Source organism: Talaromyces rugulosus, chromosome IV (genome assembly GCF_013368755.1).
Source record: "Talaromyces rugulosus chromosome IV, complete sequence".
In the NCBI taxonomy this organism is placed as follows: domain Eukaryota; kingdom Fungi; phylum Ascomycota; class Eurotiomycetes; order Eurotiales; family Trichocomaceae; genus Talaromyces; species Talaromyces rugulosus.
This window is the reverse complement of record NC_049564.1, coordinates 1,615,531-1,639,328: the sequence shown is the minus strand read 5'-3', so window position 1 is coordinate 1,639,328 and position 23,798 is coordinate 1,615,531. Positions and strand designations below refer to the sequence as shown.

Here is a 23,798-nt window from a genome sequence, read left to right as displayed (position 1 = left end):
AATAAATAAATTCCCAGTTGTCAAATGTTCCCAGTAATCGTTATCAATAGGTTCTGATATAGCGAGCGGCCAATGAACGCACGGTCTTGGCGGAGCTGGAGCTGCGGAACGGCGAGAGAATGAAAGTGGACAAGCCACAACCACCTCCTCCTCTCGACCAGTCGCTCTCCTTTCTCCTCCTGCACTACTTTCCAACCTTTCAAGTTTTACTCTCTGTGCTGGATGAAATACAAACTATCGCTCCGATAGAGTCAGTCCCGGATATCATGCGGTGATATCAAACCCATCGCAAACGCCGCATTTTCTTCGCCCTCGTTCTAGCAGCAGCTCAAAATGACCATTACCTCGCAGCAGATCATTTTACCAACACGCTCGACGAGCGCAGGCGACAAAAATTCGCCAAAGCCGCCGCCCAAGATCTACAATGTCAAGGACTTTCCTTTCAAGGGCTATCAGCCCCCTCAGCCAGAAGGATATCAGCAGAGCAAAGCTTCCCCTAGCTCGAGCGCTATCGTGATTGACAACGGTACGGTTTCTATATTCCAGCAAATTTATCTGGATTTGACTAAGAATTGTTCTACTTGTAGGATCACACACCGTCAAGGCCGGATGGTCGTTTGATAAAAACCCGCGATTCGTGATCCCCCCGGTGATGAGCCGATTTCGAGACCGGAAATTGAACAAAGCTTGCCAATTTATCGGATATGATGCTTATGTCGATGCCACGACGCGTGGCCAGCTGAAATATGCTTTTGACCCTGGCACCAGCGTTGTTGGCAACTGGGAAGTGATGGAGGGCGTCTTGGATTATCTTTTTATCAAATTGGGAGTGGACGGCTCGGAAGGAAATGTCGATAGACCTATTGTCATGACCGAGCCTATTGCAAACCTTGCGTACCCCCGAAAAAGTAAGTTGGGGATATTTTTACTACAGCGAGAACGCTATCTAACAAGACTACAGTGATGAACGAAATTCTTTTCGATTGCTATGGAGTCCCTTCTGTTGCATACGGTGTCGACTCTCTTTTTTCATACCGGTATAACGGCGGGAAAGACGGCCTCATCCTGTCATCTTCACACACTTCTACACATGTCATTCCCGTGCTGAACTCGAAAGCCTTGCTCTCAAATGCGTCGAGATTGAATTGGGGTGGTCTACAAGCTTCAGAATACCTGTTGAAGTTAATGCGACTCAAATACCCTTCGTTCCCGGGTCGTATGACGGAATACCAAATGGAGGATTTGATACACAAGCTGTGTTATGTGTCGTTGGACTACAATGAAGAGATGACTCATTTCCTAGATTGGACAGGGCTCGAAGACCGTGATTACGTTGTTCAGTACCCTTTCACCGAACATGTTGTGGTTGAGAAGACCGAGGAAGAACTTGCCCGGATAGCCGAACGAAAAAAGGAAAGCGGACGCCGGCTACAAGAGCAAGCCGCGAAAATGCGATTGGAGAAGTTGATGAAAAAAGAGCAGGAACTCGAATACTACAAGGACTTGCAACAAAAGTTAGCCCAACAAACGAAGAAAGAAGTTCGGCGAATTCTAGAGAGCGAAGACATGAAAGATGAAGCGCATCTGGAGCGGACAGTCAGGGATCTTGAGCGCTCGATTAAAAAATCGAGAAACAAAGATTTGGGCAACGATGAAAATGAAGAGAATGGAGAGGAGGCTACTTTCCCGTTACTTGAGATTCCAGACGAGGAACTCGACGAAGCAGGACTCAAAGAAAAGCGCCATCAACGTCTGATGAAATCCAACGTGGATGCGCGCCAACGCGCAAAGGCAGAGAAGGAACAGGAAAAAGCTCGCATTGAAGAGGAGCAACGACTAGATGATGAACGACGTGAGAACGATTTTGAATCGTGGATTGGAGAGAGGAGAACGGCTCGCCAAGCACTTCTCCAGAAGATCAAGGACCGCGATCGTCTCAAGGCCGATCTTGGAAATCGAAAATCTCTCGCTAGTCAGATGCGCATGAAGACGCTGGCGAACCTTGCTTCTGATGGACCCAAAAAGCGACGAAGGGGCGGCGATGACGACACATTTGGCGCTGACGATGCTGACTGGGGTGTTTACCGGACAGTTGCTACGGGGGACCAAAGCGATGACGAAGAGGAAGAAGATATGAATGGCTCTCTAAAGACATTAGAAGAGCAGCTGTTGAAATACGATCCAGACTTTACGGCCGAACATACTCTAGACGCGCAGTCTGACTGGACGAAGAGTCTGGTGCACGCGTTCCTCCGTGGCCCGTGGCCGTTCGACCCGGAAAGCCAGCGTGAAGCGTATCAGATCCATCTAAATGTGGAAAGAATCCGGGTGCCCGAAGTTGTCATCCAGCCTTCCATTGCCGGAGTCGACCAGGCGGGAGTGGTTGAAATTGCTGCCGATATTCTTAACCAAAGGTTTACCGTTGACGAGGACCGCACGCGACTGCTCAAGGATATCTTCCTTACCGGCGGTAATACGCTCTTCAAAGGCTTCGACGAGCGGCTGAGGACAGAACTACGGGGATTCGTCCCCGTCGATGCCAAGATGTCGCTTCGGAGAGCTGCAGATCCTGTGTTCGACGCCTGGAAAGGGGCTGCCCAATGGGCATCAGGCCCGGGGCTTGGATCGGTCTCTATCACCCGTGCTGACTACGAAGAGAAGGGCAGCGAATACCTCAAGGTGAGACTCTATTTTTTTTGTTGGTTTCTATTTCAGCTCGCTAACGACAACTACTGCAGGAGCATGATCTCGGAAATGTCACCAGCATGTAGATGCAAAATTTTTTTTTTCGCCATTTATTTATCTCGGAATTAGGGTTTATCGCCGGAGCTATGGACTGTTTCAATAATGAGGGGTGGCGTATTCTCTTTGTTGGTTTATCGGCACTTTACTCTTGAGATCAATCAATCTGACATTGTCACCATTGAGGTTGCTGACAGGATTTTCTGCCTTGTTCAAAGTTTAACATCGTAGTTAAATGCGAAGTACGATCATATCAGAATAATAATAATAATACGAAGCCCTATTACTGCCATCTCGCTTCGCTAGCCCGATATGGCTAGCGTGCACGGGACCCAGCGGCGGCGGCGGATAGCTCGGGTTACTAATTTCTGACTAATGGACTGCCTCTTTCGGCCAGTGCGCTTCCGGTGGCTGGGGCCGTCGGTTATTATTTTACGCATCCTGGTATTTTGTTGCTCGCCGAGAGGAAGGAGTCTTTATTTGTGGAGAAAGGATGCCTGATTTTGTGTGCTGTTGGGAGTGTTCAAACAAACAATGTTTAGTTTCTTGGTTTGCTATCTATCCTCTACTAGTCTCGAGCACGGGTAGCAGATATAGAACCAAGCTTTCTCGTTGGGTTGCGACTTCACCTGACTTTTGCAAGCCCGAGCCAGGCCACAATAATAATAGCATAATGCAATTTCATACGGTCGGAACCGGTCCAATCATTTTCGCCCTGATCGAGAGATACATGTTCCAACGCTCGGATATAACATGCTCCAGCCTCCTCCCATGGTCAATTAGTCATCGCCGGCCACAGCCGGACCGAGACGTATCATCGTTACAGAAACGTACGCCGAGTAAATATAGAGATTATGCAGGGCAGGGCAGGGCAGCTAACGCACGACAATAAGGTTTGTTCAGAATTAACGTGAATGTTTATCTCAATAATAATAGTATCATTATATACTTTTGCGTACATCAAGTAATACGCATACCCTTCTCTTGTCTTGTGGCCGAATGACTCGATGGAGGCATACCATACCGTACGGTACCGTATCTGTACATATGCGGCGGCGCATACTCCGCGCTCCTCTATGGATGTTATTAACTTGCCAACCCCCCCGCGCCCGCCCAACCTTTTTTGCTTACGAGATCATCTCTCGCTGAGCGCCTGTGTCATCATCGCCAAACTACCCCGAAGTGAGTCGCAAAGTCACGTAACCAAAAAAAATAAAAAAAAAGTGGCAGTATCAATTATTACTACTATTTCTCCAGCCAACCAATCGCCGGCTCGGGACTAACCTGTCACTCTCCCTCACCTTTCCTCTTCAACATCCTTCTCCCTCTTACATACAACCTCATCGATTCTGGCCAACCCAACCAACCATTAGATTTTTGCTTATTGTTCTTTGCGAATTTCGCCCCCGCGCGGTCTCGGATTTTTGTCCTGGCACGCTTTTTCGCTCTCGTCTATCTACTCTTTTTCGATGCAACCCGCGCTAGCGCCGCATCCCAGGATGAGTATGCAGAACTCTGCTCAGGTAAGCAGCCCTTTCTTTGTCATCAACTTTGTCGATTGTCGCATCTCCACTGCGTACATAATCAATCCCATCAATACGAAGAAGGATCGTGATGATTTCGTTTATTCATAAACGCTTTGTGAGCAGTGCGACAGCTGCCGATTGGTCGCCGGTCGCGTGTGCCTGTTCGAGCTTTCCCTCTACTTTTGCCTCCTTTGCGATCATGACTAATTGCTTCATGTTTGTTCTACTGTAGGACCATGCCGATCAAGGTAAGCTTGCTGCTATATAATCGCTGCACTAGCCCTGTCCGTCCGTCGTCGCCGCCACTCCATTGTCGTACCTTGCATCGCAAGCGTCTTCTGTGGTGGTGGTGGTGGTTTATCCCAATATCCCCAATGGCGGTTGCGACTACCACTACGTTGACGCGGCCTAGCCCCAAAGCTTTGCAATATTTACTAAACCCTGTGACTCTAGTCCTCCATGATCAGCTCCTAGCCGCCCAACAACACCTGTCTTCGCAAGGGCAAGAGGGTCGCCCCCAGGGCCCCGCGCAGAACCAAAACAGCAACATCGATCCCGCTATATCTGGGAGCGCTATGCTCCAGGCCGCCAACTCACAAGGCCCGCCGCTCGGCCAGGTTATGCCGCAGATTGTCTCGGGTGTTCAAGAGGCTGCTGGCGTCGATCGCAAACAATATGGGAAGCGGGAATTGTCCACCTCGAAACGGGCCGCCCAGAATCGTGCAGCTCAGGTATGAGCCAAGGCCGTTGTGGTTTGATAATCAGCGTTTCTAACTTTTTTTTAATAGAGAGCGTTTCGGCAACGGAAAGAGGGTTATATTCGCCAATTAGAAGAAAAGGTCGGGGAATACAAAGTGCTGTCCGAAAGCTACAAGGCATTGCAGTCGGAGAACTACCAGTTGCGAGAGTACATCATCGGCCTGCAATCGCGGCTGATTGATTCTCAAAATGAGGTGCCGGCGCTGCCAGAGAACATCGATCTGAACCAGCCTCGCCCTGATCCTCCCACGATGACCAGCCCATCCCACCACCCTGTTCCCCCGGGCCCGCCGCCTGGAGGCTCTTCATCACCAAATCTCCCCGTCCCCCCCGGGCAGCAAGGCCAGCCATCTGCGGGCCGGCCGAATCAAACCAGTGACGATATCAACCAGTTGAATCGTATTGCTGTTGCTGGTTTAGGAATCCCCAAAAATGACCACGAGGGATACCCAGGTGGTGAGGTATCTCAATTCAAGCACACGCGTATGTAACAGCTCTTCTAACAAACAGGCCAGACCGGAGTGGCGTGACAGAAGTGGAACCTGCCCACGGGCTTCCCATTCTGTCGTAATGAGTACTGAATATTGAATACTTTGGTGGCTTTGACAATGTCTGTGCATTTGCGGGACTATAGTGCGGCGTTCTTTGCGGTCTTTGACGGAGACTTTTTTGCTCTTCCTATTCAGCCCGTTGATGTGTTTTATGATACAACCTGTCTTTTTTTTTCCCCTATTTTTTTTATCCTGGATCATACAGGCTACTGTTAATAAGGCACTACTTGACTTTTTTTTTGTTCTTCTCCTGTTTGGTGTGTGGCGTTTCGTGTAATGCTTTGCCCATGGCTTTGTATTGTTTGCTGCCAGACTTGTGTTTGATTTCCCGATGAAATTCAATGTCATATCAAAACTTTTGAATCAGGCTGTCTCCATTTTCTATGCGTTTGCATGAACTTGGTTGATTGGCTAAGTAGATATCAATTGATACCGGAGATTATTGAATTATAACGAATGCAATGCGGGCAAACATTGGCCTTGTTGTGTAGCTTTTTTTTTGGGCTATTGTTCCACGACATGTGCATAGGGCTGAAGCCTGAAGCGAGGGAAATGGAGTATGCGGTGTTTTTACACGTATCATTGGTCAACAGGTGGGTCTAGTCATGTATAAAATTTATTTAAGTTTTGGAGTATTAGGCTATTAGCTCTACTCTTTCTTATGGTGCCTTGGAACCAACGTGGAATGACTCGCCGTATGAGGCATTATTTCCGTTGGACTTTTACTATATTGCAAGAATATTGAAGTCTCTGCCTCTCACGCCCATAACTTGATGGTACCGACAGACTAGATTTCATTTTCCAAATGTAGTTATAATTAGGTATAGATACTGCAAAGTATTTAGTGAATGTGTCCACCAGGGATACCTTGTTGAATCTCATCTTGCATCAGCATAGCCTATCTATCCCTGACGAGATCTGCTATATCATCAGCTGCATATTATTGATATTGGTCATATCTGCACTTTGTGGCTGGCAGTGGAACGACTAGCCGGTTCGGGACTGCCAACCGGTATTACCGTATATGGAAAGTCGTGGTAGTTGCCTGCGGCGTCCTTTCTTTTCCGTTTAATTTTTCCCGTTTACCTTTTCAATAAAATTGACTTTTGCCAATAAATAATGTGACAGCGGTCTATTCCGCTTTGTGTTAGATGTGGCAGTGCTGATGCGCGCATCGATCTTGCTTTCAGGAATTAAGCTGCGGCATTTACCACATCCTCTCGATCTCCATAGCGGCTACTACTCAGACGCCTCAACACCAGTGGCCATAACAATTCACTCATACTCGACACACTTTCCGCTTTTCATTGTTACATTTTTTTATTTTTTTTATTTTTATTTTTTGTCATGCCAGATCCAGCTGCCATGTGGTCTGCAAGTCAGGGCCATGTGCTTCTTACTGCATCCAGCAGCTTCACGCGGGCTGCCCACAGCATTGTCACCGGAATATTAATCCCTCAGCTAAATCATTTGAATATAAATACTACCGTCAGGGTATCCTTCTGCTAAAAGGGCTTTTTCTCTCTGCATTTCCTTTTCTGCTTGCTTCGTTGCTAGAACCATCACCCAAGGTCTTGCACAACGCAACCGGCGCAATGGCAGATGAGAAACCGGACAAGGATGAAACCCGCATCAAATGGCAGGCTGTTGACGAAGAGACGGGGAATGCATCATCAAGACAGCAGCAGGCGGCCCCAAGGCAGCAGCTCACGCGTACTCTCTCGTCGTCCTCTAGCTTTTCTATTCGAAGTGCTGGCGGGCGGACTACTGTAGACCCCGGTGTGACGCTTCCCATTCACTATCGCAGCGTGTGAGTTTTCCCCCTCCCATCTTTTCACATATTTCTCTTTACTGACCGCGTGGGGTTTTTTGTCTAGTTCGTTCGATATCGACGATGCTAAGCTGCAGGAGCAGGCTGAGACTGCCAAAGCCAGGAACGATATCACCGCTGGTTTGTTCTTTTGATTCAAAGCACTCATTTGGGGATTTTTCTGACTTATTTTGTTGACAGAGCTCTCCAACATCGAATGGCATAACCTGTCTGTCGTGGAACTCCAGAAACGATGGGAGGTTGACGCCTCCCTGGGTCTATCGTCTGACCAGGTCCAACAACGCTTCAATCAATACGGAAAAAATGTGATGTCGCCCATCCCCCGTGGCTGGTTTGGACAGATATTCGGATATTTCTTCAAGGGATTCGGCGCTATCCTGCTTGTTGGCTGTATCCTGGTGTTCGTATCGTGGAAGCCCCTCGGCGACCCACCGGCGCCTGCAAACCTTGCCTTGGCCATTGTCCTGCTCGCGGTGTTTTTCATCCAGGCGGGGTTCAATGGCTGGCAGGATTGGTCTTCGTCTCGCGTCATGAATTCTATCACGGCTATGCTTCCGGAAAGTTGTATTGTGTTGCGTGATGCTTCGCAGGCTTCTGTGACTGCGCCAGATATCGTGCCCGGTGACATTGTTTATATCAAGGCGGGAAACAAGCTTCCAGCAGATGTTCGGTTTATCGAAGTGTCAAATGATGCTTGTTTTGACAGGTCTATTCTTACTGGTAAGTCTGCAATAGCAATATTTCTTTATGGGACCTTGCCTGACTGTATCAAGGAGAATCGCAACCCATCAACGGCACGGTGGATTCCACCGAGGATAACTATCTCGAAACACACAACATAGGCCTCCAAGGAACCCATTGCGTATCTGGAAATGCAATGGCAGTCGTCGTCTCTACAGGTGACTCAACCGTCTTTGGTCGCATTGCTAAGCTTGCCAGTGAGCCAAAGAAAGGCTTGACCACCTTGGAACAGGAAGTCTTGCGGTTCGTTGGGCTGATTGTGGCCATCATGGTTACTATGATCATCGTCGTTATTATCGTCTGGTCTACCTGGCTGAGAAAGGATCACCCCGACTGGATCAATGTGTCGACTTTGATCGTCGATTGTGTCAGTGTGGCTATTGCGTTTATTCCAGAGGGTCTCCCCATCGGTATCACGGCGAGTTTGACGATTACGGCAAATATCATGAGGAAGAACCAGATCTTGTGCAAGTCTCTCAAGACTGTTGAGACGCTTGGCGCTGTTAATGTCATCTGCAGCGACAAAACTGGCACATTGACACGAGTGAGTATAGATCCATATTTTCTGGACTCGATTTTAACCCTCTTGTAGAACAAAATGTTTGTAACCGATTGTGCTCTTTCAACGACAACATATACCCCCGAGTCTGCCCGCGACGAGATGGTTGTCAAGGGCAAGCCATCTGGCATCCATCAACTTCGTGCAATGTCCGGACTTTGCAATGCCGCCGAATTTGACGCCGCCGCATTGAATCTACCTCTACACGAGCGCCCGATATTCGGCGATGCTACTGACCAAGCAATTCTCCGACTGTCTGAGACCCTTGGATCCGTCGCCAATTTACGCCAGATGTGGAAAAAGACCTATGAATTGGCGTTCAACAGCAAGAACAAGTTCATGATTCGGACATTTACTCTAAATGAGTCCAGTGGTCTCGGGTTGGCTTTGTCGCCCGCAGAGTCTATCAACTTCAGACCTGAGGATATTCTTTTCACGATTAAAGGTGCTCCAGATATTTTGATAGGACGGTGCTCTCAAACTATTGCCGCCGATGGCAGTGTCCAGGATCTCGATCCAGAGTCTTTGAATGCAGTCAAACAGCTTAAAGATAAATGGTCCAGTGAAGGAAAACGCGTCATTCTACTTGCTCGCAAAGCGATACCCGCCAAGGATATCATGGCATCTCCCGGGTCTTCTGATTACGAGTCTGAGGTTATGAAACACTCAAAATCCGGTCTTGTTTTGGTTGGTATTGTTGGTATTGTTGACCCTCCGCGCGAGGAGATCCCCGGTGTTGTCAAGACACTCCGACGAGCAGGCATTAGAATATTCATGGTCACTGGAGATTTTGGCCTGACTGCACTCGCTATTTCCAAACAGTGTGGCATTGTCTCATCATCTAGTCGCGTCGACGACATCACGGCTCTACAGCGCACTGCAACCGGCCACGAAGTTGTTGAGAAGCAACAGGACTCGGCCATTGTGATCAGTGGGCCCGAGCTGATGTCTCTGAACAACAACCAATGGGACCAACTATGCAAGTATCCGGAAATCGTCTTCTCGCGCACCACACCCGAGCAGAAGCTACGTATAGTCAGAGAGTTGCAAGCACGCGACCAAGTCGTCGGCATGACTGGCGACGGCGTCAACGATGCCCCGTCTCTAAAGGCGGCGGATATCGGTATCGCGCTGGGCAGTGGGTCCGACATTGCAATTGAGGCCGCTGACATGGTCCTGCTCGACTCGTTTTCGGCAATTGTCGAGGCAGTCCAATACGGTCGCGTGGTGTTTGACAATCTCAAGAAAACCATCATTTATCTGCTTCCGGCCGGCTCGTTTTCTGAATTCTGGCCCGTGTTTACAAACGTTGTCTTTGGTCTGCCGCAAGTGTTATCGTCGTTTTTGATGATCATCATTTGCTGCTTCACCGACTGTGCTGCGGCGACGGTCCTCGCATACGAGAAACCAGAAGCAGATGTCCTGTTGCGGCCACCGCGTAACCCGAAAAAGGACCGGCTCGTTGACTGGAAGCTTATGCTGCAGTCCTACGGTGTTCTCGGTATGATCGAGACGCTCTGCTCGTTCTCCATGTCGTACTGGTATCTGCAGCGCAATGGCATCCCTTTCTCGACACTGTGGTTTGGATTTGGCGCTGTGCCGGATGGCGTCAGTGAGGATTACTACACTGCTAAACTGAACGAGGCTTCGTCGATTTACTTTATCAATCTGGTTGTCATGTAAGCTTTTATTCATCAACCCCCCCTTTTTTTTTATAACTAGAGACTAACTATTCCACCAGGCAATGGTTCAACCTCATGGCAATCCGCACCCGCCGTTTGTCCATCTTCTCGCACCCCCCTGCTTTCAACAAGGAAACTCAGAACTTGCTGCTCTTCCCTGCAATCGCTTTTGCGCTGTGTATTGCCGTCCTCTGGCTATATATTCCTCAGTTGCAGACTGTGCTCGACACATCGAGCGTCCCGGCAGAGCATTATTTCTTGCCGGCGGCATTTGGGTTGGGAATCCTTTTGCTTGATGAGTTGAGAAAGGCCGGTGTCAGACGATGGCCGCAGGGTGTGTTGGCAAAGTGTGCCTGGTAGAGATATGTAGGTTACGGGAGGTCTTTTTGTTATAGTAAATAGATGCAGAGGAAGTCTTGCACCCTTGAGCGATTGGGATAATATACGGTTAGAAGTTCTATATAGAAATATCCACCCAAGAAGTCAAATCAAAATACGCGGGGTCGTTGATATCCAAATCTGCTTCTGCCCCAAAACATCCCATATCTCCAAGGTAATTCTGCGTATCGTCCATCAACATGTCCCAATAATCGGTATGCTGAAGATCACCGTTCATAACGGGGCACTGAGATCGACTACTGGTGCGCCGACAGCTAGATCCTTCTATTTCTTCTTCTTCATCTTTTTGACTAGATGACAGTGGGGCTTTCTGAATAGTCATAAAATCACGCACAAAGTTTTCTTTGAAAATTTTCAGCACGGTGTTGAATAAATAGAAGAAATCCGGTGTGCGCCGACAGCAGGTATTCTCCTGCTGCGTCGTTGTCGTTGTCGTTGACACCTCTTCGAGGCGATCACACAGGCGGTCGATACTAGATAGCCAAATATCGCGCTCCGTTTGAAACAGTTCATCGTACGCGGTAGATTTGTCCATATCATTTGCGATTTTGGTTTGGCATAATTTCGAAAAATAGATTATGACTATGCTTAACATGGCCCATTCGCTAAAAGGGAGTCTTCGCCAGTCATCCGAAGAAGTGTTGATCATAAACTCTATAAAGGTATTTATCTCGGTGAAACATGTCGAGTAGATTTGCAAGTAGCTCAGTGAGTTGATTTCGTGGTTGAGAATATGGTTTGACTTTTTTCGTTGCCATTTTGATCGGTATTTTTCTTTTACTAGAGCTATGGTGTATAATTCAACTCTGGCGAATTTCCGAAGAACCTGTATTTTGACTTTTTGTTTCGTTAGCTAGGGAACCAGATGTGTATAAATGAGGTGTGAAACTCACTGTTTGCATCAACAGATGTTGAAAAGGCGCTCTCTATTTCCGACAACTCTTGCAAATACACTTGTGTGAGTTTCTGGAATGGGCATTCTATCCAGACTTGTAAATTTTCCATCTCCCTGTCGACATCAATGTAATGTATTCTTTCAATGAATTTAGCTAATCGTGTAGCAGCCGCAGCCACCTGAGTGAAAGGTTCATTATTGTGCATCAACATCGAGTCCAGCAGTTCATCCGAAGGTTTAAAAGTGAAATTGTTGGGCCTCTTAAAAGCCATTCCAGCACTACCGAGATTAGCTGAACGAAGTAGAAATACTGGGGTTTCTTTTTTATCGGCTTACTTTGAAGATTGATAATAGCAGCCCAAAAGTATATTCGTCGCAGTTAGTCGATCCTCGGCAGACTCCGATGGCGATTCCATTTTGCGTTCGAGGCCCAAATCGGAAGTCATAGCGATTGCAAGCTGTGTATACTGAAATATCTGGTTGTTGGTCGGTCTCAGATGAATTGGATGCCTTTTTTTTAGTGACATTATCAGTATAATTTGTGAATAGTGTTTTGAGATTTGTTACGAACCATGCAAGGTAAATGATGAGACCTTGTAAGTAATCCAATGACTTTTCACCCTGCATAACCACCCTCGTAGCCACAACCTTGCGTAATCGCTCATCCAGCGATTTTTGAAGCACCGGTGTAATGTCAGAGGTAACCACTAGCACCGCAAGAAGCAGAAAAGGGCGCTGCTGGCACAACTCCTCGACTGTTGTGTTTTCCGGTAAGATAACAAACGGGAAACATTCATTTCGCCTGCGAAATGACTGTACCATCTGATTTGCTTGGCTCATACTCAGCGACGGCCTTTTCGGCTTCTTTTCTGCCTCGTCTGAATGTCTGGCTGGTGGTGCGCCGCATTTTGGATCCTCTTGGGCATGGCGTCCAAAGACGTTGCTGTGTATTTGGATCACTTTCTCGGACTCGTCTTCGTATTGGACATCCAGAGTGGCAGGGGTAAGTCTTTCTAAAACACAGTCTGTTTCGGCAAAAACTCTCTCAGACTGGGGAAGTGAAGGTTTTGAGCATGGATTCTTATTCCTGTATTAAAATTTCAGCATTACCTTCTTTAAACATTTGAAATCTATAGCCACAGACAAACCTTGATTGTTGCCTATCACTGTAGACGCATATCGATCCTGTACTTTCGCATCTGCCTGGATGTTATTTTTCATGATCGCATACCCCATTAAAAAAAATGACGCTTTACCGTCGGCAACGTGTTGAGTTAGCGGACGCGAGGCATCGTGTCTTGTGCTTTTTGCAAGGGACACAAGCGCGCGAAGCTCTCGGTCTTGGACAGCTGTATCGAGAATCGTCCATTTACTAGCGGTAGGATGGAAGACGCTTCGTGGAATATTACTGTGGCATTGGGCCCACACGTCTTTTAGTTATCCAATTGGAATCTGTTAAAAGGTTATGAATTGCCAGAAATAGTGTTTCATTAAAAAAAAAAAGTAAGAGTTGTGAAAGGGAAAGATAGAAATGCTACGTGATGATGTCTGATGCCGAGCAGCGCGGAAGGAAGGAAGAGCCGAGCCAACCTCCGGATGGCAGGTTGACGCGAGTATACAATATCAGCAGTACAACACCGAACTGCCAACATAAAAGTTTTCGTTTTATGGAAGTAGGTCCTAGTCATACATGCATGAAGATCTGCATTTTTTCGGTACTACTTACCTTCCAGAGCTCCAGCCAGCTTACACTCGCTCTTTAACGTTACACTAGGCCTGCATTACTTCCACAGTAATTTTATTCATTGGCAGTTATTCTCTCATCCCTCGGCCAGGTGTAAGCATTAATTATTCTCAGCTGGAAATATTAAACGAAGCCCCTGTGCAGGATGCTAAGATCTTTCCATAATAAAGAGGGGTAGACTGCAGTATATAAATTCTTCGATTTCCCGGCGACCATTACTCATCTTCATTTTCATTCACATCTTATTTTCCAATTGAACCCCCTAAAAACCATAATATTTACCTTATCGAATTCAACATTGAAAATGGCTCCCATTAGATTTGGCATTCCTCTCTATCCCTACCAAGCGATTGACGTTATGGGATCCCTTGATGTTATCGCTGGGTCCCAGATAAACATGCTTAAGATATGCGAAGATATGGGCTTGATTTCCAAAGACGCTCACAAGAAAGGCATGGAGCTTGAGTTCTACCACATACAAGACTCTAGCACTGGAATCGCGCCAATGAAACTAGATCTTGAGAACATCAGCGTGTTTGGCAATACGACATGTGCCGACTGTCCGCCGCTAGACTATTTACTTCTGGGTGGACCTATGCCGGACTACAAAATGCCGGACGAGATGATTAATTTTATCAAAGACCGTGTAGCAAAGAAAGAAATCAAGACTGTTTTCACTACTTGCACAGGCTCCCTGGTGCTCGCCCAAACGGGTCTCTTGGATGGGAGGCGCGCAGCGGTCAATCACAACGGCATTACCTTGGCTGAGAAACTTTATCCCGCGGTTAATTGGGTGAAAAGAAGCGACAAGTTGAATTGGGTGGTAGATGGGAATATATGGACTGCGACTACAGCGGTTACAGGGATGGATATGTTTTCGCACTGGTTACTTGACCAGTGCGGCTTGGAAATTACTAAGATTTCTTTGGATCTGCTGGGACATGGTCTTCGAGGAGTGGACGGAAAACCTGTTGAATTATAGGGGAGTAGCAGTTGAAGGGGGTATCATTGTGATACGTGTACTGTTCAATGTCGACGCTTGTCTGTCAAGATATACCAGTGGATACTTGAAATCATGTATGTTTCAAATACGAATGAAAAAAATTTTTGAAAGTTATTTTTCAAAATTAACCGCAGATAAATGCTACCTCCTACCAGCTGTAGACGTCAAAGTCAACTCTGCAGCAAAAATCCCAATAATATTGGAATGCAATGCCCCTAAGACCGCGGAAGTATAAGGGCTATCCGCAGACTGGCGAATTAGGGTTATGACAGCTACCGCCTCGTGGCTCAGTCCCACTCATCTACCTATAGTATTGTTATTATTAGACTATCTTTTTTTCCTGGAATATACATGCACTTGATCGTGGAAACTGGTTGTTTGAATTTGGTATTCCCATTGAGACTCTACATGTAATATACCACAACGCCTCTCGTTTTAACAGAGCGGAAAGTTTTACCAAGCTTATTTACTCTTGGCCCGCACTTAACTTAAGTTCTCTTTTGTTTTCCTCGCGAAATCCCTGTGAAAACGCCGCGTCAAGCCATGTGGAATTTTCCACCAAATAGGAATAGCGTATTATGAGGAGATTGATAGCAGCAATCACACCATCACGAAAAGACCCCCAGATCATGCCTAAACCGGACAAGTCAGCCAAAAGATCTTCATGACACGAGAAAGTCGGCGAGACACAGCATCGTGATACCTGATCTTTCCTTGCTAGCTAGAAATGAATTTTTCCCTTGCCTATATAGGTGGCTTTTCCGCTTGAAAATTGCGAATGCGATTGACATCCACAGAGCAGCTCCCGTCCCGCTAAACCCTATCGGCGACGAAGATCTTCGGGGAATTTTTGGCCAGCCATCGCAAGAGCTCACAATGGCTGCTGCGCATGGCGAATTAGAAGAAAATCAGGGGAAAAATTCAAACCTGATCTTCAACGCTTTCCCCGAAAGCAACCACAAAACTTCTGTTGAAGATGGCGTACCTGGCGAAGACAGCCCTAAAGATGCCTTTTCGGCGCCCTTGCATCGCAAGCTCAAGTCGAGGCATTTGCAGATGATTGCCATTGGCGGTAAGTTGATTTGCTCGCAGAAATTTATTCTTTTTTTCTTCTTAAATTCTAATACAATGCGCAGGTATCATTGGACCTGGTATTCTTGTTGGTTCTGGAAATGCATTGAACAATGGGGGACCAGCAGGAGTTCTGATTAGTTTCGCGTTGGTTGGAATTATTGTTTTCTTCGTCATGTATGAGATTTCTTTGCGATGAGACGACAACATTGTTACTGACTTTTGTATCTGATAGGCAAGCACTCGGTGAAATGGCTACTCTTATTCCCGTGACCGGTTCTTTTGTGGAATATGCAGAGAGATTTATGGATGACAGCGTCGCATTTGCTTTGGGATGGGCGTATTGGTACCTATGGGTTACAGTGAGTTGAGTCCATTATTATTCGGGACCTGTGGCTAATATTTCGGAGGTCCTGGCCAATGAGTATACTTCCATTGGTCTTGTTATAGGCTACTGGACAGATACTGTTCCTTTATGGGGCTGGATCCTCATCTTTTGGTTCTTGTTCCTTGGAATGTCAAGTCTGGGTGTTCTGGTATACGGCGAAGTAGAATTTTGGTTGGCATTGTGCGCTTACCTATCGTCGAGAAACTTCGTTCCATGCTGACTCTTCATAGAATCAAGGTCATATCACTGATAGTCTTTTTCATCCTCGCCATATGTATAAGCTCTGGCGGTATCGGACCTCAGAAGATCGGTTTCAAATACTGGCACGAACCCGGAGCATTCGCTGATTCGATCAATGGTGTTGCAAAGACTTTTGTGGTGGCTGGAACTCTGTATGCCGGGACAGAAATGTAAGTTTTTCCACATTTTCATTGATTTTTAATGTGATATTAACGAGTATATAGGGTCGGTATCACTGCTGGAGAATCATCAAATCCACGCCGCGCTGTTCCCAGAGCAATTCGCCAAGTCTTCTGGCGCATTCTCGTCTTTTATCTAGGACTGATGTTTTTCATCGGCATACTGATACCATATAATGATCCCGGCTTGCTCTCTTCGGGATCCAAAACTGCCAGCTCGCCATTGACCATTGCACTTACTGAAGCAGGGATATTGCCCGCTGCTCATCTGATCAATGCGCTTATTGCTATTTCCGTGCTGTCAGCAGGGAATAGCTCGCTATACGTCGCCTCGAGAACCATCCTATACATGGCAAGGAATGGAAAAGCGCCCAGATTCCTGGGTGTAACAAACAAAGCTGGAGTTCCCTGGGCTGCATTGATTTTCACCAATGTTTTTGCTTGCATCTCGTTTCTCGATTTATCGTCGAGCGCTGGTGTGCTTTACTCGGCTTTGATCACTTTGTCAGGAGGTAAGCTACATAATCTCTTTCTTGATTTTTGCATCAGAATCTCACACAAATACTTGCAGTGGCCACGTTCATAGTATGGGGATCCATCAGCATAGCCCATATTCGCTTCCGCCGTGCCCTGAAAGCCCAGAACCAGGACCTTTCCCTCTTGCCCTACCGTTCGTCATTTTATCCTTATGGCACATACTTCTCGGTTGGAGCGAACATTTTCCTGGTTTTCTTCCAAGGATACACGGCGTTCCTCAATCCGTTCAGCGCAAAGGATTTCGTCATCAACTATATCCTTATACCCGTTTTTCTGATATTAGTAGTGGGTTACAAGTTCTGGAACAAGACCAAGTGGGTCAAACTCGAAGAGATGGATATTTGGAGTGGAAGAAGAGAGGAGGTGGTCCAGGATGTGTCCAGGGCACAGGGAACGAAGCCAATTGACAAGGGGAAGCTGTGGTGGAAGAGGCTGGGCGATGTTTTTGTCGGGTAGAGGGGTATTTTGACTAGGTACCTTTTTTTTGCTATATATACATTCGATTGAGAATTAGTAAATACTGAAATTCTGATAATTCCCGGATACGCTCAAGTATAAACACAGACGGCCCATCAGTTTTCCCGGACATTCCTTATCTTATCTCAAGTGAGTCACAGCCCCGCGACCACATGCGTTTTTTTGCTTCCCCACCAAAGCTACAAACAAGGCGCTCTTTGATTTTACCAACTTTACAACACCTTCTTCTGTGATATTCCAGGTTTCTGCGATTCAAATCTGCCCAACATGGCGGACGCCGTCGCTGAAGGCGTAGCCAAGCTACAGCTCGACGAGGAGACTGGCGAGATGGTCTCCAAGGGCGAATTGAAGAAGCGCATCGCGAAGCGAGCAAAAAAGGCGAGCAAGGCGCAGCAAACTAAGGCGCCTGCCCCCAAGACGGAAAACGCCCCGAAGCCAAAGCAGGAGGAAGCTCCAATTGATCCCGATTCGATGTTCAAGGAGGGGTTCCTCGCGAAAGTCTACGAAGAGAGACCGACGGGGCCAGACACTGTGACTCGGTTCCCACCTGAACCCAATGGATTGTGAGTATTTTTGTCTCTATATTCGCATGTGGTAATATGAAGGATACTAACGTGTTTCAAGTCTACATTTAGGTACATTACTCAAGCCAACAAAGACGATACCATCTAACATCAGGTGAAAAGGCCATGCCAAGGCAATTGCGATCAATTTTGGATTTGCTCGTTACCATGGTGGAAAAACAGTAAGTCCGATGGTGGAATGAACAAATAATGCTGTTATTTAATACTTGGTATAGAATCTTAGGTACATATCCGGATTCTAGTTTACGAATCTCGCCGTACTAATTTTTAGATTCGATGACACCAATCCGGAGGCCGAGGAGGAGGTATATTTCAGTTCTATTATCGAAATTGTCGAATGGCTTGGTACGAACGCTTCCACAGTGAATATGGCTGGGCGCTTATATCTTAGGATTCAAACCTCACGCGATCACCTACTCGAGCGATAACTTCGATAGGCTGTACGCACATGCTGAACAGCTCATTACCCTCCAAAAGGCATATGTCTGCCACTGCCCTGACACAGAGCTTAAGTTGCAGCGCGGCGGAGAGAAGGGAACTTCACCTAGGTATCGCTGCCAGCATGCCGAGCAAGATGTGGAGACCAATCTCCAGAAGTTCCGGGATATGCGTGATGGAAAATACAAACCGCAAGCGGCTTTCCTGCGTTTCAAACAGGATATCGAAAGCGGAAACCCTCAGAATTGGTAAGGTTTTATCTATCATGTGGCGCATGGACTTTCGTCTGACGTGGGTACAGGGATATAGCAGCTTACCGGGTTCTGGCAAAACACCATTACCGAACTGGTGACAAATGGGTTATTTATCCGACCTACGATATGACTCATGGAGTCACGGATAGGTATGTGAAGCCCAAAAAAACCCCATCGTACTCCGACTGATTTGCGTTTAGTTTCGAAGGAATTACCCACAGTCTTTGCACAACGGAATTTTACCAGTCGCGGGAGAGTTATGAGTGGCTCAACAAGACTCTTTCCATATACGAACCAATGCAGCGCGAATACGGTAAGTGTCGGCGACCCTTGGCATGAACCCGACTGACTTAACATCTCCAGGCCGTTTTAATATCACAGGCACCATCATGAGCAAACGTGGGCTCAAAAAGTTGGTTGATGAAAAATACGTCAGAGCATGGGACGACCCAAGACTATACACTCTGATTGCTCTAAGACGGAGAGGCATACCCCCTGGAGCTATTCTCTCGTTCATCAACGACCTAGGCGTAACTACGGCGAATACACTTATCCGGCTGACCAGATTCGAACAGAGTATTCGCCGATACCTGGAAATGACCGTCCCTCGCCTTATGCTGGTGCTTAATCCTCTCAAGGTTGTGCTCGAAGATGTGGACTCGCTTGAAGAGAGCGTACGTGAGGCCAATGTTCCTTTCTCTCCTAAGAGTCCCGAATTTGGTTCGCATAAAGTTCCCGTCACCAAAACCGTTTACATTGATCATTCCGATTTCCGCGAGGTGGATAGCAAGGACTATTTCCGCCTGGCACCGGGTAAGACAGTAGGCCTTCTCAACATGCCATATCCCATCACGGCAACCAGCTTTTCCAAAGATGCGGACGGCAAAATCACCGAAGTCCGAGCAGTTTTCAACAAAGAAGGAAAGAAACCAAAGACATATATCCAGTGGGTTCCAGAGGGCTCGCGGAATGTCGAAGTTCGCATCCATACTGCACTCTTCAAATCGGATGACCCTAGCTCTGTCGAAGGCGGTTTCCTTAATGACATCAGCCCCAACAGCGAGGATATCTATCCCGATGCCCTCATTGAACCTGGCTTCGAGGAAGTTCGTCGGAGAGCGCCATGGCCTGAAGCAGAAGGAGAGAAAGAAAAGCATGGTCCAGAAAGTGTCCGATTCCAGGCCCTGCGTATTGCTTACTTTGTGAGTCCAAGAATGTTACTAGTATTTTCATGACACTAACGTTTACTAGGCCATGGATTCGGATTCCACCGAGGACAAGGTGGTGCTGAACCGAATCGTTTCCCTCAAAGAAGACATTGGGAAGAAGTGAATATGAAGCAGACTTATCGCATCTTCTTGAGGTGTATAGGTAGGCCAAGTGGATCAAGGTCGTCACTCCTATCTATCCTCCTCGCACATTTGGCGACACTAAGTAGTTACGAGATTATTTCTTGTCGAGTAGCGACGCTGTTGAATACAGAGAGTACTTGATCATCGCCTTCATTTCGACATGCCCAGTTTGCTGGCACAGGGGTTATAGTGAACGTTTAACCTTTAGAAATAGCTGTTATTTCTTGACTCCAATGGAATTGACTTTGCCCTGTATATGTTTTTTTTTTTTTTATGTAAATTACATGTACTGTAGCATTGCTTCCCCGCATCTCCGCGTTACATAAGGAACGCGGAGCGACCAGTAGAAACGCTGCCCGGACAGAAGCTTTGGCACCCTGCGCCCCTTGCGCTGTTGGCCAGGTATTTAATAGTCGATTAGACAGGAGTTATTTTTTGAAAATTTTCCCTCCTTCATACCACTCACGGTTCATCGTGCCGTGCAGACTTTTTCTTGTGAGGGTTAACACCCCAGTTTAAAATGGCGATGTTTTGCTACCAAATCCCCTACAGTCAATCTCTTTTATTGTCCAAAATAATGAATTTTTTAAATGACTACACATGAAGTTGCATGTTACATTTCCTTTCCTTCTCTCTTTTATTTCCTTGTCGTCAATGTTTCAATGTCCACCACGGTACGCTTAACCGGCCTCGTCTCCACATAGGCTCAGCATGGATTTGAGAATAGATTAAACATCCGGCTGTTTCCTCCCACGAGTCGTCAAAAGGAACACTACATATTTCCTTGGGCCGTCCTCTTGTACCAAGATTGACGCTAGAGCGCACGTTCGTGGGTGAGACTAATCAGTGTCTCAGTCGTGTGCGTGTCTCTTATATATTGATTCAAGTGTTAGGAGGTTTAGTTAGAAGCTACTTTACCAATGTATCTAATCGGATTCTTTTTTTTCCCTTTCAATGTCATATTAAATCTATATATGTTAAACCAATATACAACATTTAAATATCGGATGGACCCATCCTTCCCGATTCGGCTAGACCCACCCTGGACTCTAGAACCCTAACTTGACCTCCTCTTTTGACTATCTCTCCTGTTACACTTTTATCTGACATACATGCCATCGGTACCTAGCACCCTAGATAAACCGGTCACCTATCAACTCTAACGCCTAGCAGCGCTAACAAAGCGTGCGCTGCCATCACCACCACCGCAAATCACACCATGCGTCGAGCAGCTTGCGTCATAAAATAACCCCAGCACGTAGAGACACCATGCGCAAGCACGCAGCTACAATTCGGCCCTTTACAGTAATGCCAAGGTGCGCGCCTGCCGCTCATTCAATTTATTGTTGCAGGTTTCTTATCTTTCGCACAGGCATTGCCGCTTTTGGCGGGGATATGGTATCATCGTCTGCCACTCTCGATTGAGTGTTGCCCCCGCGTATACTTCTGCATCGTATGTCGTGAGCAGTTGTCGCAATGACGACTCCGTATACTCGTTCTCTTGGACCGAGGCCGGCATCTCCAATGTGGTGGTTATAAGTTGCTGACAATTGTTCCAAATATGGTGTCGAAGAGCAGGAGTCCCTCGGTTGGTTGAGAAAGTTGTCCTAAAATACTCCAGAAATATTCCCCATGTTAATGACTAAGACTTGATCACAATTCTTTTCTTCACTTTCTCGCAATGAGTACCGTCCTCACTGGTCGTGTGGCCAGAGCTACCAATCGCTCCTATGGTACCACCGATTCGCCATCTCCAGAAACATCCCCAGATGGCAATCGCATAACGGACAAAAATCCAGCGACGCTCAGCACCACTTCGCTTTCTTCCGATCTCGCCCCATTGGCTGATCCCAGGGGCGAGCAACGGTTCTGGCTCACCAGACTATTCAAGAAGAAACAGGGCGGCGGCGACATCCCCAGCTTCGATCTCGACTCCATCGCAACGCAGCCATCGGTCTTTGACTCTCCAGAGACAGCAAAGGATTATCAACCACGAGCGGATTGGGAAAATATACATCGTTTTGACCCTTCGTTTCGGTGGACATGGCGCGAAGAGTACGCACTGATCCGGAAGATTGACGTCAGGATCCTGGTTTTCACCTGCATCATGTTCATGGCGCTGGAGCTGGACCGGGCAAATATACAGCAGGCGTTGACGGATAACTTCCTCGGTGACTTAAATATGACAACAAATGGTCAGTCTTTTTTTTTGGGTACGCGAGACCTTCAGCATACTGACGTCAAACCAGATTACAATCTAGGAAATACCGTATTCAAACTTGCCTTCCTATGCGCCGAGCTCCCTTCGCAGTTGGTGAGCAAATGGGTTGGTCCGGATAGATGGATTCCAGCACAGATGGTATTGTGGTCTATTGTTGCTTGTGGGCAGTACTGGCTGAATGGGCGCACGGCGTTTTTGACGTGCAGAGCTCTGTTAGCTATCTTGCAGGGCGGCTTTATTCCAGATGTTTGTCAATTCCGATACCTTTATTTTTGGAAATGTTACTGATTTTGATAGATCATTTTGTATCTCTCGTACTTCTACAAGCACCACGAACTCTCTATCCGACTGAGTTTCTTCTGGACAGCCATGTCGATTGCAGATATCTTGGCCAGTTTTCTCGCCTTTGGCCTGCTGCATATGCGTGGCGTGCTAGGGCAGTCTGGGTGGAGATGGCTGTTCCTGATTGAGGTATTTATCCATCTACCAAGTTTTCGGTCAGATTCCAAACTGATCCTTTCTACAGGGTCTCATCACACTCGTCGTCGGTATCCTAGCTTCTGGCCTCATGCCAGCCGCCCCGACGAAAACAGCAAGTTGGTTTCGGGGGAAAAATGGCTGGTTCAACGAGCGGTATGTTATTCTTCTGCTTGTTCATCCGATGATAAATACTAACAAGAAAACAGCGAAGAAAAAATCATGGTCAACCGATGTATCCGTGAAGACCCCTCCAAGTCCTCCATGCACAACCGCGAACCCATCACGCCAAAACTACTACTTAAATCTCTGGCTGACTATGACCTTTGGCCGCTGTACATCATCGGAGTGGCTTTCCAAATCCCTATGAGCACACCGAGCAATTACCTCACTCTTTCACTCAAGGGGATTGGATTCAATACCTTCCAGACAAATCTACTCACTATTCCGAATAGCGTGTTGCACATCATTCTGATGCTCATTCTCACTTATGCGAGTGAGATAACCGGTCAATTGACTCTGACGGCGATGATTGGTCAGATCTGGGCCCTGCCATTTGTGGTGTATTTGTATGCAGTCGATATAAACAGTGTTAACAAATGGTTGGCATGGGTGATAATGATGCTATTGCTCAGCTACCCTAACGGTCAGTCAACCCCCCCCCATTTCCCATTATTGGACATGTATGCTGACAACAACTTATCCAGCCCATCCCATCCAGGTAGGCTGGAACTCACGCAACTCCAACACCGTGCGATCGCGCACCGTCTCCGCCGCCGCATACAACATGTGCGTACAAGCAGGCGGTATAATCGCGTCAAATATCTACCGAGCCGATGACGCACCTCGATACAAGCGCGGCAATCGCGTGCTTGTGATTCTTTGCAGTGTCAATATTCTCATCTACCTACTCACAAAGGCGTACTATGTGTGGCGGAACAGCTCGCGGGATAAGAAGTGGAATGGTTTGAGTGAACAAGAGAAACATATCTACCTAGAGACGACGACAGATGAGGGCAGTAAACGGCTGGATTTTAGATTTGCGCACTAGAAGGGCTGGATAGATGATCAGGAAGGATTTATGTTAAGGAACATGAATACATGAAGATTACGCTTGCGTTAGACGTGTTAGAATAAATATTCCAGTC

The 23,798-nt window shown here is 47.0% G+C and overlaps 7 protein-coding genes across 7 annotated transcripts; 6 read left to right on the top strand and 1 right to left on the bottom strand.

Annotated features, from left to right (window-relative positions):
* Positions 1 to 333: 333 nt before the first annotated feature.
* TRUGW13939_07348 (uncharacterized protein) lies at positions 334 to 2,771 on the top strand (the record flags this gene model as incomplete). Its single annotated transcript, XM_035490489.1, has 4 exons — positions 334 to 526; positions 588 to 908; positions 962 to 2,679; positions 2,739 to 2,771. The coding sequence occupies 4 exons, from the start codon at positions 334 to 336 to the stop codon at positions 2,769 to 2,771; spliced, it is 2,265 nt and encodes a 754-aa protein (XP_035346382.1).
* A 1,871-nt stretch (positions 2,772 to 4,642) lies between these two features.
* On the top strand, positions 4,643 to 5,518 carry TRUGW13939_07347 (uncharacterized protein; the record flags this gene model as incomplete). The annotated part of the gene is made up of 2 exons (XM_035490488.1): positions 4,643 to 4,999; positions 5,057 to 5,518. The coding sequence occupies 2 exons, from the start codon at positions 4,643 to 4,645 to the stop codon at positions 5,516 to 5,518; spliced, it is 819 nt and encodes a 272-aa protein (XP_035346381.1).
* Positions 5,519 to 7,173: 1,655 nt separating this feature from the next.
* On the top strand, positions 7,174 to 10,751 carry TRUGW13939_07346 (uncharacterized protein; the record flags this gene model as incomplete). The annotated part of the gene is made up of 6 exons (XM_035490487.1): positions 7,174 to 7,388; positions 7,456 to 7,529; positions 7,590 to 8,129; positions 8,183 to 8,694; positions 8,743 to 10,388; positions 10,451 to 10,751. 6 exons carry the CDS (start codon positions 7,174 to 7,176, stop codon positions 10,749 to 10,751), a joined length of 3,288 nt encoding a protein of 1,095 aa, XP_035346380.1.
* Positions 10,752 to 10,848: 97 nt separating this feature from the next.
* TRUGW13939_07345 (uncharacterized protein) lies at positions 10,849 to 12,906 on the bottom strand (the record flags this gene model as incomplete). Its single annotated transcript, XM_035490486.1, has 5 exons — positions 10,849 to 11,627; positions 11,684 to 11,964; positions 12,022 to 12,195; positions 12,257 to 12,772; positions 12,830 to 12,906. The coding sequence occupies 5 exons, from the start codon at positions 12,904 to 12,906 to the stop codon at positions 10,849 to 10,851; spliced, it is 1,827 nt and encodes a 608-aa protein (XP_035346379.1).
* Positions 12,907 to 13,733: 827 nt separating this feature from the next.
* Positions 13,734 to 14,411, top strand: TRUGW13939_07344 (uncharacterized protein; the record flags this gene model as incomplete). The annotated part of the gene is made up of 1 exon (XM_035490485.1): positions 13,734 to 14,411. The coding sequence occupies one exon, from the start codon at positions 13,734 to 13,736 to the stop codon at positions 14,409 to 14,411; it is 678 nt and encodes a 225-aa protein (XP_035346378.1).
* Positions 14,412 to 15,061: 650 nt separating this feature from the next.
* On the top strand, positions 15,062 to 19,932 carry TRUGW13939_07343 (uncharacterized protein; the record flags this gene model as incomplete). Its single annotated transcript, XM_035490484.1, has 19 exons — positions 15,062 to 15,078; positions 15,230 to 15,504; positions 15,569 to 15,680; positions 15,739 to 15,865; positions 15,914 to 16,071; positions 16,122 to 16,301; positions 16,356 to 16,822; positions 16,882 to 17,299; positions 17,401 to 17,453; positions 17,566 to 17,887; positions 17,949 to 17,959; positions 18,011 to 18,069; positions 18,124 to 18,131; positions 18,180 to 18,253; positions 18,300 to 18,594; positions 18,648 to 18,749; positions 18,801 to 18,913; positions 18,964 to 19,802; positions 19,852 to 19,932. The coding sequence occupies 19 exons, from the start codon at positions 15,062 to 15,064 to the stop codon at positions 19,930 to 19,932; spliced, it is 3,711 nt and encodes a 1,236-aa protein (XP_035346377.1).
* Positions 19,933 to 21,633: 1,701 nt separating this feature from the next.
* TRUGW13939_07342 (uncharacterized protein) lies at positions 21,634 to 23,701 on the top strand (the record flags this gene model as incomplete). The annotated part of the gene is made up of 6 exons (XM_035490483.1): positions 21,634 to 22,147; positions 22,202 to 22,419; positions 22,471 to 22,644; positions 22,700 to 22,806; positions 22,860 to 23,296; positions 23,358 to 23,701. The coding sequence occupies 6 exons, from the start codon at positions 21,634 to 21,636 to the stop codon at positions 23,699 to 23,701; spliced, it is 1,794 nt and encodes a 597-aa protein (XP_035346376.1).
* Positions 23,702 to 23,798: the final 97 nt, after the last annotated feature.